The 16,152-nt window shown below is 34.1% G+C and overlaps 1 protein-coding gene across 1 annotated transcript in view; it reads right to left on the bottom strand.

Moving 5' to 3' along the window:
• boi (brother of ihog) overlaps nucleotides 1-10,022 on the bottom strand; it is an 86,365-nt gene extending 76,343 nt beyond the window's left edge. Inside the window, exon 1 of the mRNA XM_073074162.1 lies at nucleotides 9,833-10,022. Within this exon, the coding sequence (XP_072930263.1) occupies nucleotides 9,833-9,852 (20 nt within the window). The 5' untranslated portion in view covers nucleotides 9,853-10,022. The remainder of the gene's footprint in view (nucleotides 1-9,832) is intronic.
• Between the last annotated feature and the right edge of the window lie 6,130 nt (nucleotides 10,023-16,152).

Below are 16,152 nucleotides of genomic sequence, written 5' to 3' on the forward strand. Positions count from 1 at the left end.
TTGATATGGATCGAATTAAATAAAATTTATTTTATACTTAATTTAATCCAGTAATTTATTACTGGATAAATCAAATATCATTTATTATTACTAGTATTTAAGACCACTAGTAGAATTGTGGTCGAAAGTGAACTTACATGTTTACCGTATTCATAGCGATTATTCAACACAACAATGAATTACACTGTATTGATAAATGGTAATAATGCATGGCCGATATTGGTAATAGCTAATTCTATTTCAATCAATTACTCACCGGCAATTGTCGCTAATTCAGTTATGTGCTGTATAATTTGTACGACCTATTTTAGGGATTTAACTTCTAAATTATTTTGAACTACTATGCTATTGTCACCGTAGTATTTTTTACCTATACTCTAATTTTACAATGCTTAAGAGATTTTTTAAACAAGCTTATCTTTAGAATTATTGACAGAATTGAGAAAACATTATTGATTTTAGTAGACTATTTAATGAAAAAGGTTTCAGACCATTTTATAAAAATTGGTAATATTGAAACAAACTACCTTGAGCTATCTGCAATATCTTATACACAAGAGAGATATATTTAAATAAAAAAGATTTTGTAATTATAGAAGTGGCCAACGAGAATGTAATGAAATTCCAATAGAATAAGAGAACTACCTATTGCCACACCCACCAAGAACTACCTATTAATTTTAACAGCCACATATATTTTTTTTTTTTTTTATAATATAAGAGTAGCAGACGAGCATGCAGTCCACCTGATGGTAAGTGGCTCCTGCCGCCCATGGACATCTGTAATCAACCCCAGATAGGATTAGATATTCCTACCTGAGGTCGGCCACAGATGCGCCGCTACCCCTGAGGACTAAGCTGGAACGCCTCGGAAAAGTCTGTCTCCCTTACCACACAAACATATACACATATGATTTGCTACCCCTAAAGACTAAATTGGAACGCGTCTCTACCTAACGACATCCTTCAAACGAGAACACAGTAACGCTTAACAATGTTATTATTAAGAAGATATAGATAGAATGTGAGTTATGTATACGTAGGACAGGTTACGAGACACTTTGTAAATAAGGGCACAGGACAGGAGCACACCTAGTAAATAATACCTTTTCGCTTAAAGTAAGCGAGCGACATCTGCGACCCGGGGCGATACCGGGACGAAATTTTTCGCCGGATTTGGACCGTTGTTGTCGGATAATTGAAATATATGAAGCAATATAGCACAATTAGCAACAAACAGATGGGTTGCAATTGCCGTTGATTTAATTACGTGAGGATTTATTAGGTCAATTTATTTTCACGATGCAGAACGTGGAGTTTATTTTTATTTTAAGTGTTTTGTTTGGTCGTTTAAGTGCTATTACTAAACACTTTTTAAATAGGGAAAAAAAATATGAAATATAAAGTTTCTGAAAAACGTACTATATAAACTATATCGTAGAGGAAAAAGTTATAATATGAAATAAATTTATAAAGCGATAGACAAATAAAAATAACTTCTGTAAATAATAAATAAGGTGGTAGAACCCTTTGTGGTTCGACTCCGACGGCACCACCGCCACACCTATGTCTACCTAATAACAGAAGTGTTAGGCGCTGCTGTGTTCCGGTTTGAAGGGTGTGGTAAGGGAGACAGACTTTTCCGAGGCGTTCCAGCTTAGTCCTCAGGGGTACCGGCGCATCTGTGGCCGACCTCAGGTGGGAATATCTAATCCTATCTGAGGTTGATTACAGATGTCCATGGGCGGCAGTAGACACTTATCATCAGGTGGACTGTATGCTCGTTGTAAAGCAAGTGATGAAATTATTTGTAAATCTGAAAATGAGCGACTGGCAGCCCAGCTGTATGCAATTAATTCCACTCTGAAATCCGTCTGTGTATTCTCCCTCACTGTTGACCATGATCATTGAATTATTATGCATCCTTTGCTTAATATAGAATGAGCATTTGCCGATTATAAACCACGCGATAAAATCCTAGGAGACTGAATAATTACCTTATAAACATTACGAAAAGCTGCAAGGCAGCGATATGCTCATATTTTCTTCACCGTTTAACATGGAATAATTAATTTCTAACAACTTTGATATCAAAGATAGTTAAATGCAATTTAAACCTGTATAATCTGCATCGAAAGTCAAAACACTTAATGCGACAAATCTATCATTTTTTTTCCATGATCCACAACAAATACGATCACTAGAACTTAATAATTTTAATAGCATATTTTTAAATAAAGAGTAAAATTAATTCCCAGTATTCATAATCCCGCTAGACTTTTGTTTACAGTCTTTCCATTTCCGTCTAGTATTAATTACTTAGGAAAATATCTATTAATTAAAATATCTTTGTTTCCTCACTCCGTTTTCAATTTCTTGAAAGCACGGTACTTGTTACCTTTTCATAAATTGTTACTATCTTTCTATAAAGATTTTACTTATAGGACTATAGCTATTAGTAATATTTTGTATTGACGTACATTTTTCGGGTGGAAGAAAGTTTCTTCAAATTTTCAAAATTCTGATATTTATAATTAAAGCTTCTGCTTAGCGTCTGTAAATTCGTGAAGAGTATTTAACACTCAAAGAGCTGCTAGATTATCCTGATGAAAGCTGGCCTAGAATTCTAGATTAGGCACGAACCAGCCAATACTTCCCAAATTACGAAAATTGTATTGCTGTAAGTTAGCTACAGCTAGAAACAGAGCTATTAATTTGATTAATCTGTTTGTATCTTGAGCAAAAGTACTTTATTTCTCCATCGACAGTATTCTTGTACATAGCAATAAAATTGATCATTCATATTTTTTTGGTCATTAAATGAATCTAAAACATAAATAATTTTGGACACTGATCAAGAAAGGTGCATAATTTCAAAAAAATGTGCAAAAGTTCGTCGTCGTCATTTGAAATATTTTAAAGAACTTCGTATAGTTTTCTGAAGTACGTAAACAGGAGTTGAAGCCGTTCAATTGAAATAGTGCGTGCGGATCGTATTGGCAGAACATGACAAGCGGCAATACAAACGAACGTCATGCGCCATTAGACGGTAGTTGTGTCGTAGGTTCTTACACAACTGGATCTTTGGGAAAAAGACTAATAACAAAAAAATGTCCAACCAAGTAACAGCCCTTATAAGCTTGCTGCTAGATGAAATCCCGCCTAGAAGCTAGTGAAGAGTTTATTTTTCAATATTTTTTGTCCTCGCTATTTCGATTACTCTATATGAATCTCTAAATTAAAACAGTAAACTTGATAATTGTGACGCACGGTAGATCCAAAGTTAAAATATTTCGCGCCTAACACTAGTAGATAAGTTATAATCTATACAAACCACGGAACTAAGCTACTATTATATAACATAAATATCTACATATAACGAACATCAAATACGTTCTCACTTATTTTAATTCATATTTTTTATTTAAAGTTACAGGCTAAATTAAAAAAAAAAGAAATTTCATAAAATATCTGATTTAGCTGTTTTCCAGCGACTAACGCCATTCAATTGATGTAGAAACATCATCCGCAGCTGTGAGAAGCGATCGTGTTACAGTTGTCGAGCGGATGCCAGTAGCTCGCTTGCTGCCCTCATTCAGTTTCATACTTATGTCTTGTACGTTATATCATAGATGGTATAGTACAAATCATTACATACTTGTGTTCTGTAAAACCACTTACTGCTGCTTTCATTAACTATACTTGCGAATGTAAGATGCTAAAGACCATATAATACTTATCTATCGCTGAAGTCTGATGTTTTAAAAATTGGCAATACAAACTTTTCCGGATTCAAATCCCAGAGGCCTATTTGTCTCACTGTTAATAAAAATACGACCTGTATAACTTACAGTTCTTCCTATTTTTGTAAAGAGTATTGATTTTTGATTATTATTATTTTTTTAATTAAGGAAATAAACTTCGTAAAGACAGTAACTCTATTTGTTATACTTCAAAGAACTTAAACACAGCTTTATAATTATGTTACAACAAAATCCACATACCTTATTTGATGAAATTCTCGATGACTTAGTTTTCCTTAATTCTTCTTATGAAGGAAAAAACATTTACATTTTACAAGTTTTATTTCTTATTAATGTTATTACAGTTAATTTGTTCAATATTAAATATCGACACATAGGGATATTAACCGACTTTTATAGTACAGTATTGTAAAACATCAATATCGCAGTTTAAGCTGCGTATACACAACATATTTATTACTGTTATCTTGACATTCTAAAGATAAATATTATTTTTCTTTACTGTCTAGACAGATAATTTAATTCACTTTTCTGAAGTAATTGGACGCATTGTTCTACTCACATAAGAAAGTATTTAATTAAATAACATCTGAAAGCTACACGTAAAGAATTTGAACACTCATTTCTTTTCTGTAAAACACTGTGTGATGCCTACTATAAATTACTATTATAGAAAAATGAAATGTAAGTAAACATCTTATGAAGTGTTTAACTTTGATAAAATAAAGAAAGAAACAAATATCTCTTTCGATAATAATATTATCATGGATTTTTATCGTTTCATTTTTGCCTAACTATTTCATATTTTTCAAACACCGACGACACCATTTGAAGTTTGAACAAGTAAAATTCAAACAAACAAGCTTGCAGCCCACCTGATTATTTGTAATAGCTACCCACATGGACATCTGTAACCAATCCTATATAGAACAGGTGTTTTACTTGAAGCCTATATTTTCCATAGACTAATTCGTTAACCTAAGCGTATTGAGATGATTTTCAATGGTGAGGTGTTCAGATCAATTGAGATATATCTATTTGATTCAGATGGGTCTAATTAAGCTTGCAGAATGCTCGAGATCTTCGGCCAAATATAACATCGATTTAAATACCAATGTTCAGGAAAATATAAAACATAGAATGAACTAAGTGTCAATTTCTTAATTTAATTTAAGTCAATCAATATATTTGCAACCACGAAATCAATTTTGTAGCAAAAGTGTTAAGATGTTAATCTTCATAATTTGAGTTGTACATCAAGAAATATATTAGGTACATGATATAGATATAAGTAATTATGACGCAAACGTAGTAATTCGCCGAGCACATAAGTGGGTAATGAATGACGATTGTTTATAATATAGTGGGCTAGATAAGGAGATGCGTACGTGATTTGAGAGACATAGCGTCTTTGCTTAAAATAAATACGAGAATGATTTCTGGGTAAATACAAAATTTCCCGTTATATAAAATAAATATTTGTATACCAGCGAGACTAAAACAAATTAAAAATGTTGTATTCAAAGTAGATTCTTTACAGAACTCTTTTTTAACGTCAATATATCTACTACCACTTCACAAGGTGTTTCGTTATGGAGCGGAAAGGCGAAAGAAAGGTCATAACTCCACTCCACACATCTTAAAAAATAAATGTCTTCTACAATGATAAACTTAACCTAATTGAACATCAAGAGCTGGAGCTACTTCAGTCCTCACCATTTTATATGTCAAATAATCGCTTAGTTTATATTACGCTTTTTACATAACCTTTGTTTAACGATCTGTTTTTTTTTCGTGAGTTTAAAGACTTGTTATTTATTTATTTATTTATACAGTTTGCGAGATTACAGCTTGCGCTATTGCCTTGTTAGATATTATACGGATTCTATTTGATTTTAAGTAATCACAGCAATACATAGATCTCACTCACCTCAGATTAAATAGGTATCCCGTCTGAAGCCGATGACGAAGTTCTTGTGGAATGCAGTGAAACGCCTCAAGAATTTAACAACTGTCTAGATCATCCTTAATGTTTGTCTGACTAAATCTTTACCTCGAAACGACATTTAGAAAGCACGGTAAGTAATATTACGATGATTCGTGTTTACCTCAAAACATGATTATTCGGGAAATTCGTTTGGTACTCCTACAACATAAAGTACAGAATCATCTGTAAACAGGCCAACATCCGATAAGTAATTTACACCTTATTAGTTATCACTTAGGAGGTCCCCATACAAATACATCCTAATAAGCACAGCAGTCGCGTGCTCGACACGGCAAGAGTTTACTTTCTGCTCGTTCATACTCATTTAACTTTATCTAGACTAGACGAACAAGTTATTATACCTCATCATGATTTTTGATGCTTATGACTTTGCAGTTATCTTCCACTTAAACTTATGGCCTTTTTATATTATATAGGAGTAGCAGACGAGCATGCGTCCGACCTGATGGTCAGTAGCTACTGCTGCCCATGACCATCTGTAATCAACCCCACGTAGGAATAGATAGTACCACCTGAGGTCGGCCACAGATGCGTCGCTACCCCTGAGGAACAAGCTGCAACGCCTCGAAAAAGTATGTCTCTCTTACCACACCCTTCAAACCAGGACACAGCAGCGCTTAACACTGCTGTTTTTAGGCAGAAATAGATGTGGCCGTGATGTCGCTGGAGACAAACCAGAAACGGTTCTACCACCTTCAATGTCATAAGTCTCGGTGTTAATAGGTATGAATAATTTAATTGCACTGTTTAAATAATTTAGTACACTGTTCTTCTATTTGAGTGGAATCAGTGTTTATTGGTAATCATTATTTACAAATACTGGACATGTATATTCTGGCATTTCAAATTCATTCGTTCTCCAAAGTTCTCGTGTACCTACTCGCAATTTTTTTAAACAATCTGACAAGACAATTAGCGATGTTGATGTTTATGCGTTCATTTCACGCTAATTTACCACAACCTTTCCAAAAATGGTTGGATTACGAAGAATCGCCGGATGGGTACCATTCTTAACACATTATGTACTTGACTTTACTTTAGAAATACGGTTACATTATTAAGGTACGGCCAAAATTGTTTTGATTCTTATTAATAACTGTAGTCTTATTAGCGAAGGTGGTAGAATTACTCGTTAGTCCACCGCCACATCTACTTCTCCCTAAAACAGCAGTGTTACGGATTGCTGTGCTCCGCTTTGAAGTGTGCGGTAGGTAGTAACGGTTATCCGAGGAATTCCAACTTATAGTTACTTATATTATAGAACACACATATAAACTTATAAATCAGCGTACAGAAATTACTGTAGCTCAACAGTAAATAATTAATACGTCGAAGCGTAGTCAAGCAAACGAAACTAATATGAAACTGCTTTAATGAAAACTAGCGATAGATACATAATATTCTTTGACGATTAGATCATAGCTGCAGGCTATTTAAATATGCCTTTTATTACTCTTTTAATAAACTTTGTATTTAATTTGTTTTCCAGTAAACACCATGAATACGCCAACTTTATAGTTTTTTTTTTATAATATAGGAGTAGCAGACTAGCACGCAGTCCACTTGATGGTAAGTGGCTACTGCCGCCCATAGACATCTGTGATCAACCCAAGAAAGGATTACATATTCCTACCTGAGGTCAGGACTAAGCTGGAATACCTCGAGAAAGTATGTCTCGCTTACCACACACTTCAAACCAGAAAACGGCAGCGCTTAACACTACTGTAATGAGGAAAAAAATGGTGTGGTGGTGGTTCCGCCGGAGTCGAATCTACAACCTTCATAAATGGAAAGTCTTGGTGACTTGGTGAAAAGTACAAATTAGTCAGCAGGTACATATTTGTGGGATACAGACTATACATTAATATCATCAGTAATTATAAACAGGTTTCTTTTTCGATAAGAAAACGAAAACGAAAAACGATAATTTTTAAAAATGATCACATCTTAGCCAGAAACATAACTCAATTCCTAGATCCAGAACAAATATCAAAATTAATCCCTAAAATTCTCATATTCCCGGGAATCTAAATCATGATCCTCTCAGTACAGTACTATGGTTAAAATGCATCAAACGAATTCTGGTTAAGAATACTCGACAATTCAACGAGCAATCCTAAAGTGCACTAAAAGGCAATAAGGCTAATCTTCTTATCTACGATATTTGGATTTTCAACTTAAGCTGATGCTGCTTGAAAAGAATCAAGAGACATTCTAATGGAAGTATCTATTCCCATTTCTTTCCTTAAAGTAGATATTTCCTACTTGATATTTGATATTTAAAATTAAATTAATTTTTTTGGGCCCCGAAAATCTTTAGCTTTATCGACTCTAAAGGAATACGGATACCTACCATTATACTTTACAAATGATGTACCAAGTAAGATCAAGAAGAAACTCACGATTGCGTTTGTAACGATTCTTATTGACCTCGGAGATCATAATTAGTAGACCTGTTTGAAACAGCTAAAAACCAAAATATAGTCCTGCACCTTGTTTTCATGATAAAAACGAATCATACCATACTGCGTGATTAAAAAATCATTTAAAAATCCATGTGATGAAAAGAGAGATGATGGAATTCTTAGAAATAATATGTTCGTATGAAAATATTATGAGAATACTCTTCTACGGTGAAGGAAACGTGGAGGGAAAACATTGTGAGGAAACCTGCATACATGAGAGATCTAAAAAAATGTTCTCAAAAGTATGTGAAGTTTACCAATACGCTCTTGGTCAGCGCGGTGGCTTAATCCTTCTCATTCTGAGAGGAGTCTCGTGCCCACGAGTGGGACAGTAATGGATTGACGACTACTCTTCTAGTTGCAAATTCAAATAAATATATACCAAAATCATATTTTTAAATGGGATGTACTCGTATACCAACAGAATTCCAGGAAGTCTTAACTCTATGGACGTCACTTATGTAATGTGATCTGATGTAGTTTTGCTGCCTTTTTATGGCATTAGCCTGTCATACGTGCCTTCCTGAATGTGATATCGGAGCTTCAATAACATTCGTACGAAGCGAAGCTTATTTGCAGTAAGCGGAACCGGGTGTTTCATTTGCCTTAAGATGTTAACCCGAAATTGAGTTTCAGTGATATTTGTGTGGTATTTCATTGGTGTGTGCGAAAATTAAAATGCATGGTTTTACATCTTATTTTAGGAACCCTAGATAGCTAGATATATTTTCTATAGTTTTCGGTACAAAGCACATCAAATGTCCTGTGAAGAAAGGACAAATTTTAAGATGTTGGCACACAACATATTGCTATATTACAAACAGTAAGCTTAAGAATTTTGTATGATATCAGAGAGGGATAAATTTTAATAACTTTTATGCTTCGACCACAGTAGCACCATCGGCTTTGTTGTTATAAACTGCTAGTCCGCTCTGAAGTTGTTGCGAGCAGGTGTAGTCATACAATTTGCTATGACGACGCGATTCATTTTTTTATATTCAGAGCGGACTAGCAGTTTTACGTATACTCTTGTGCTCATTTGTCAGTTTTATAGGATTCTATTGTAAAACAAAAATCATTTTGAAGCGATGTACATTAGGTTTTAGGTTTTGCAACAAATCTCTTTTTAATCCAATCATCAAAAGCTCCTTGCCTGCAATATGGAGACAAATATTTTACAAAAAGTAGTCTTATACTCCAATAAATGTACCAAAAATATGTACCGGAATGCCTATCTTGATGTTGTTTATACTTTTCCTTAAAAGAGATAGCACTATATAGCCTAAAATACCTATTATACATAAAGATTTACACATTTGAGTATCTAAATAAAACAAAACAAGTTAATATATTTTATTAGCTTTAAGCTACTAATTAAAATACCGATCATAAAAAAGACTACAGGTACAAAAGGTGCAGACAAAGCTGACTTGTAAAGCTACAATAAAATCGATCAGAGGAATAATTGTATTGATTCAGCAGTTTTTCGATAAAGTCTCACACGCAAGGTGCGCTCGAGTCGGGCATCGTGCACTGCATTCTTCCAAGAGGGACGGGAGAGGGAATAGATGGGTTGCATTCTTAGTTATTCTTACCGTTTCCCTTTTAAATCCATCACTACAACCTCAACAGCACACTCCTAGCACATTTTCAGATGTCACTTCATAAAACTGTTTTGAACACACGCGCAAATTATGTTCTTTTGTTTGACATCACTGCCGAAAACCGGAGCGCAATGACATACACAACCGAAAGCCCGACGTATAACAACCAAACTGGATTCATTTGGCCTGTCCGTCCGGCGCGGAATGCTATTGTTCTATCCTTTTTTAACTCCAGGCGCAGGTTTCGCTATCTCGTTCGCTCGGAGAAAGGCGCCAATGCGCTGCGCGGGCGCCGACTCCTTCCTTCGGGATGGGTTCGAACAAAACAAAGCTCTATTGAAACAAGTTACAGTTAATGGGGCTTGAAGCCTCAGGTGCCCGTCAACCGTCAAGTACTATGTGATTTAAAATAAATTTAAAATAAGCGTGTCATTACCTGATAAATATTTTTAAACCAAGTAGATAAATGCTGAAAGAAATGCGACGACAACCTTTATGTTTGCTCGTGGAATTTTATCTCATCTTCATACGTATCAACCCTGTTTGTCCTTCTTTTTTGTAGCCTGTTTAAATGGTCACGGTTTTTAAGTTATTGACTTTTTCGTTGATAGGTCCTTCTTGTTCTATTTCTTCATAAAAAAAATATTTATTATCTAAATTTGAATACTTAAGTTTACCAAGCGTTGTTTTAGCGCATAAACGAACTCTTCCGCCTAAATATAAAAATATAGCACTGTTTAACTATTAATCGGTTACTAATAAAAATGCCTAAGATTGGTAGGTACTTAAAAAAACTGGTCTGGTCAAAATATATACGTCAAAAGTAGAGTTACAGATAAAAGGAATTTAAGCGTAGGTACGGCCTAATAAAGATTCCGTTCACACGTTAATCTTCGAAGTGTTGATTCGATCACTCCCACGCGTGGCCAAGAGATCTAATCGTGAGGTAGCCAACCCGGGCCAGCCTAGCCAACCATTTCTCTCACGATGCTCTATTTGATAACAGTAACGCTTAATACCTATACAATTTTAATTGCTCTTTATTTATGAAATGAAGATCCATAATAATTATGCGAACAAAATGTTACGTTAATTTTAAAGTTAAGTGTACCTACATTTTAATTTAGAATCCCTTAAAATATTCAATAACAGTGTAATAGATAATGTAAGGCTGGAATGGAAAGGTACATCAAAAATTGAATTAAAGACGTGTTTTGCAAGAGGCAAAAAACGTATTCTGTAATATTATCTACTAGTAATATTAATTTTAGAAATTATAAGTTAGCAAGTAATTTTATTAACACACTTTTACATAAATGCTACATACAATATTTACAAATTATCATTTTAAAAATATAATAAATAATTAGGTACCAACACTAGGTAAGTAGCTAGGTAGGTACACCATTAATTTATATTCCAAAATTTTAAGTATAAATATCGCAGCTTATTACCAAAAAAACAAAACACCTTAAGAAGCTATCTAACGAATCTACTTTGAATTAATAATTTCAATTTAATTTTATTCGTATCGTAGTACAATAAGTGAGTAGATAACTACTTAACAAACTTCTTACTAATATGTATCTATCTATCTATATGTGTAAGCCAATGTAATCTATATTCATGAAATTAGAGACAAGTCATATTGGTCTCACTGATTTCTACCCACGCTACAAGTAGCGTCTATAGGTCATAATATATTTATATGGGTACCTATATAAGTTTATCAACCTACGCGATTTCCCATATTATGAATTCTGAAAGCATTCACCTTAAACATTTTTATGAAAGATATTGCCACAGGTGATACAATAACTAACTAGCAACAGAATGTGATCCCGACCGATTTCTCCGTTTCTTTCGACGACGGCACATCCGCAATGCATTATGGACAAGTATATTTTTTCCAGGTGGTAGAGTATTGACAAGTCGGAATCATGAATCAAATTCTACACTATTATCTAGCTTTCGCCAGCACATCTGCACAAACGTAAAAACGAATGACAACTTTAATATCGTCGCATGGTTTCTTAGAACACAGCATGCAATCCTGCAGTGCAAACGAACAATGTCATGTTAAATTACTGGATATGTCTTCGAAGAAAGGTCAACGATAGTTTTTTCATGTCATAGATACTATGGCCACAGTATAAAGATATACTGTGCTATGGCTATGCACGAACAAGGGCATACCTACCTTCTCCACATAATCAAATCAAATCATTTTTTTTTTAATTCAAAATAGGTTCTTTACAGAGCACTTTTTGAATGTCAAACTACCACCACTTCACAAGGTGTTTCGTTATGGAGAGGAAGCGGCGAAAGAAACTCCATAACACACATCTTTTAAAAAAATGGATTTTACAATATTAAACTTAACCTAATGGTACCTACATGTGGAGCTGGAACTACTTCAGACCACACCGTTTTGTCAGTCAAATAATCACTTAGTTTATAGAACGCTTTTTTATATGTGTAAACGCTATGGCGTTTGTTTAACGACATGTTTGAACTTTTTTTCTGTGAGATTCAATATTAATAATTATTATGTTTAGGTATTTAATATTATTTTCGCAAAGAATTTATTGCTACGCGTTTTACAATAATAAATATGGAATCGTTACTTTAAAAACAGAACCCTATTACTTAACCTCAGCTGTCTGTCCGTCTGTCACTGGACTCTATCTCCTGTTATTTATATTACTAGTTAAATACTTGTTTAATAAAGCATTTTTAACGATGGCCGATATAACAACAGATACTAAAAAAAGTTGAAAAAAAAAATGGGGGTCGCCTTACTAGCTATTTTTCGACGTGTTCGCTTTGTCTATTGAACCTTAAAAAATAAACACTCCAGATTTTCACAATGCATTTACTTCAATGGCTGATGTACCTAATAACAAGTACTAAAAATAAAAAAAAATGTAACTTTTGGTGGTATGGAATCATCCATGTGCGAGTTCGACTTGCACTTAGCGAATTATTATGAGATTTTTATTGTATTTGTATTAAACCACACTAGATTGAGCTACAATAATACTTCTTTATCACTACATTAACATTTACAATATCGTTGTCAACTTTAATGCTACCGTACTTCCGTTGGGCGCACCTGCAATTTAAATCTATGTAAAACGGCATACTCAATGGGATTGCGACAAAAAGTAACTTTAATGGTCCTCTGTAATTTTATGAGTTCCAGCGCATTCGGCCTCCGACGAATTCATTTTAAGATCGCTGTGATAATTCTGTCAAGTGCCTCAAGGAATAATCTACTTTTTGCTTTGATGATTGTTGTTACCGTAAATAGCAATCTTAAACTAATTAAACTTCAACAAGGATTTTCTCAAAGGGCCTTTGTGAAGTCATTTGTGCTCCATCTCAGCTACAATCACGACACGTCTAGTTTATTGAAATAACCTTTGAAGCTACATTAAATAACGCTAACGATTTTCAACGTTGATATTTTAAATCCGGAATGTATTTTTACTTTTTATATTGCCTCACATGAAATGAATCGGACCAAGCACACTTAGCTAATACTGGCTCTAAATTAAAAATCACTCAGGATTAATACCAATCCTAAATTATTAAATACGCTAGTCTTGATTATATTATCTTTGTGAAACGATATATCAAAGTAATCAAAAAGCCTACGCACTAATAAGGAAAGGAAATGTTTAACTTTCATAAAAAACTGCAGTCCGTCAGTCTGCAGGCATTTTCTTCACGCAAACAAGTTTTTATGTGCAAGTAATGCACAGACAGGTGGTCTCGTAACCTGGAGTATTGATGCTACGCGCTTTGTCGAAAGACAGCCAAGTGTGTGAACTTCGGCACTTTACATTAAATTGTACTTCGATGCCAAGTTGCAAAACTTCAGCAAAAGTTCAAGAGACACAAAAGAAGAGTCTTTTTCAGCAAGAAAATAAGATTAGATGCGATCGTCTGTATTCTTAGACACTAAGTTGTGCCTCGCGTTAGTAGCAACTTTTAAAAGTTTTGCTTTTTATTGTGTAAATTATTTTGTCTTTGTATTTTATCTCTGCCAAGCCTTTTAGTAGCAGTTACTTATCAGCGCGTAGTAGGAGCCTAATTATAAAGTAAAATTAATTCCCGCATAGGCCAATCTACAGTCTCCTCTATTTTTATTTAGAAGCTTAAACGGCTCTTCTATAAGCTCGATAAACCTGTAGATGACTCTACTAAGTTATTAGTTAATAAGTTAATTCAGTCAATTCACACATTAGGCGAATTTTCACTGAATATTGAGTGGTTCTTGAGAAAATGATTATTCAATAATTTTAATACATAGTCTTAAAGCATTAAGAAACTATGGGTATCGCGGGGACAATCTGGGTGTCAGAACTTTGTCCGTTTAGATTAAACTGCAGTTTGCATGAACTTGGCGGCAACTTTACTTAGAAAACCATTGCTTCTTTTTGCAACGAAAAAGGAAGATTACGCTCGCTTCGTACTTTCTTCAACACTTAGTTGGTGTGCACTTTAACTTGGAAAGATACTTTTTATGTTGTTTTGTTAGGAATTGTTTATTGCACAAATGGAAGTTGAATAAGTCGTGCCTAATTACGCAAGTAACTAAGAATATATTTTTTACTACCTTTTTAATATGGGAGTAAAATGGACATGTAGCTGAATTACTTATTCAACATAAATTTATTTTTATGTAACTTCTGTGTGGCCTCTAGTTTCTACATTAATGGGGTTTTCTACATTCTTGACACATCTAACACCTAAAATGTATAAAAATTGTATGATGATACAACAAAAGAAATTTCGCGTTCTTTGCTGCAAATTATATTTCAGTTACTTGCCAAGCAAAAGTTGAACAAAAAATTGCCAGCTTACAAAACGAACAGGTAATAAAATTCATTCAAATATTCCTCAATTTTTTTCATTGTGTTACTTTACTTTTTCAATTCCTTAAAAGATATTTTTGAAGTAGAAAATAGCATTTATTGTACTCCTGCAATGCAAAGGACTAAAAAAGTCGAGAAGAATATAGAACTAGTTTTTGCCCGCGGCTTCGCCCGCGTTTAAAGGAAAATAATATAACATACTAACATACATAAAACTGAAAATTCTTACGTTCAACTTTGCGATCGATTAAAATAATCGATGTTTTGGGTCCAAAAGATCGATTCTGCGATTAATCGATCTTAGATCGCCATCCCTAGTTCCCGTGGGATTTCCGGGATAAAAACTATCCTATGTCCTTTCTCGGGTCTCAGACTATCTTCGTACAAAATTTTATTAAAATCGGTTCAGTGGTTTGGGCGTGAAGAAAAGACAACCAGACAGACAGACAGACAGAGTTACTTCCGGATTCATAATATTAGTAAGGAAGTAAGGATAAGGATAAGCATATAAGCATACAGTCTATCTGACGATATGTAGCCTCTGCCGCCTATAGAAATCTGTAATCAATCCCAGATAAGCAGTGATAGCCTAGTGGTTAAGAAACTCGGCCTCTCGATCGAGGGGTCCGAGGTTCAAATCCCAGGCACGCACCTCTGAATTTCAAAGTTATGTGCGTATTAGAAATTAATTATCACTTGCTAAACGGTGAAGGTAAACATCGTGAGGAAACCTGCATACCTGAGAGATTTATAAAAAAAAATCTCAAAGGTATGTTAAGTCTACCAACACGCACTTGGTCAACGCGGTAGACTATATAATAATAATAATAATACCTACTATGGCCTAATCCTTCTCATTATGAGAGGAGACCCGTGCCCAGCAGCGGGACCGTAATGGGTTGTTGATGAATCAATCCCAGATAAGATTTAGAGCCCCGGAGGTTGACCACAAATGCGTTGGCACCCTGAAGACTATTGAAACGCCTTACTACATCAAGGCAGTGCACTGCTGTTATTAGGCAGAAAGATGTAGCAGTGGTGGCTCCCAAGTCGAACATTAGAGCTTGTAGAAGTTTAGAAAAAAAGTATCTTTACAAATCATGTAGTTTTCAGTTATTCTTATATTTCAATTTAAACTGTAGTTTTAGTAGTTTAGACAGTTTTCGTTTGCTCTATATCTATATAGTAACTTATTCAATTTCATTTAAGTTATGAACATTATTGTGTAACTGTGTAAAACATAAGCAAAGAAAGAAAGTCGAATTCACTGTGATGAAAATATTTATTTGAAACCAATACTTATAGTTACCAAGACCAATTTTCAATAATAAATAATTATTATTTTTCAAATATATAACCTTTTAAATATGTTCCAATACTTGCAACTTCTCTTTAATTAATAATAATGATTGGTAATTGAAACTACAC

This window comes from Epargyreus clarus, unplaced genomic scaffold (assembly GCF_041222505.1).
Source record: "Epargyreus clarus isolate Ecla_fem2 unplaced genomic scaffold, WU_Ecla_fem_2.2 ptg000001l, whole genome shotgun sequence".
NCBI lineage: Eukaryota > Metazoa > Arthropoda > Insecta > Lepidoptera > Hesperiidae > Epargyreus > Epargyreus clarus.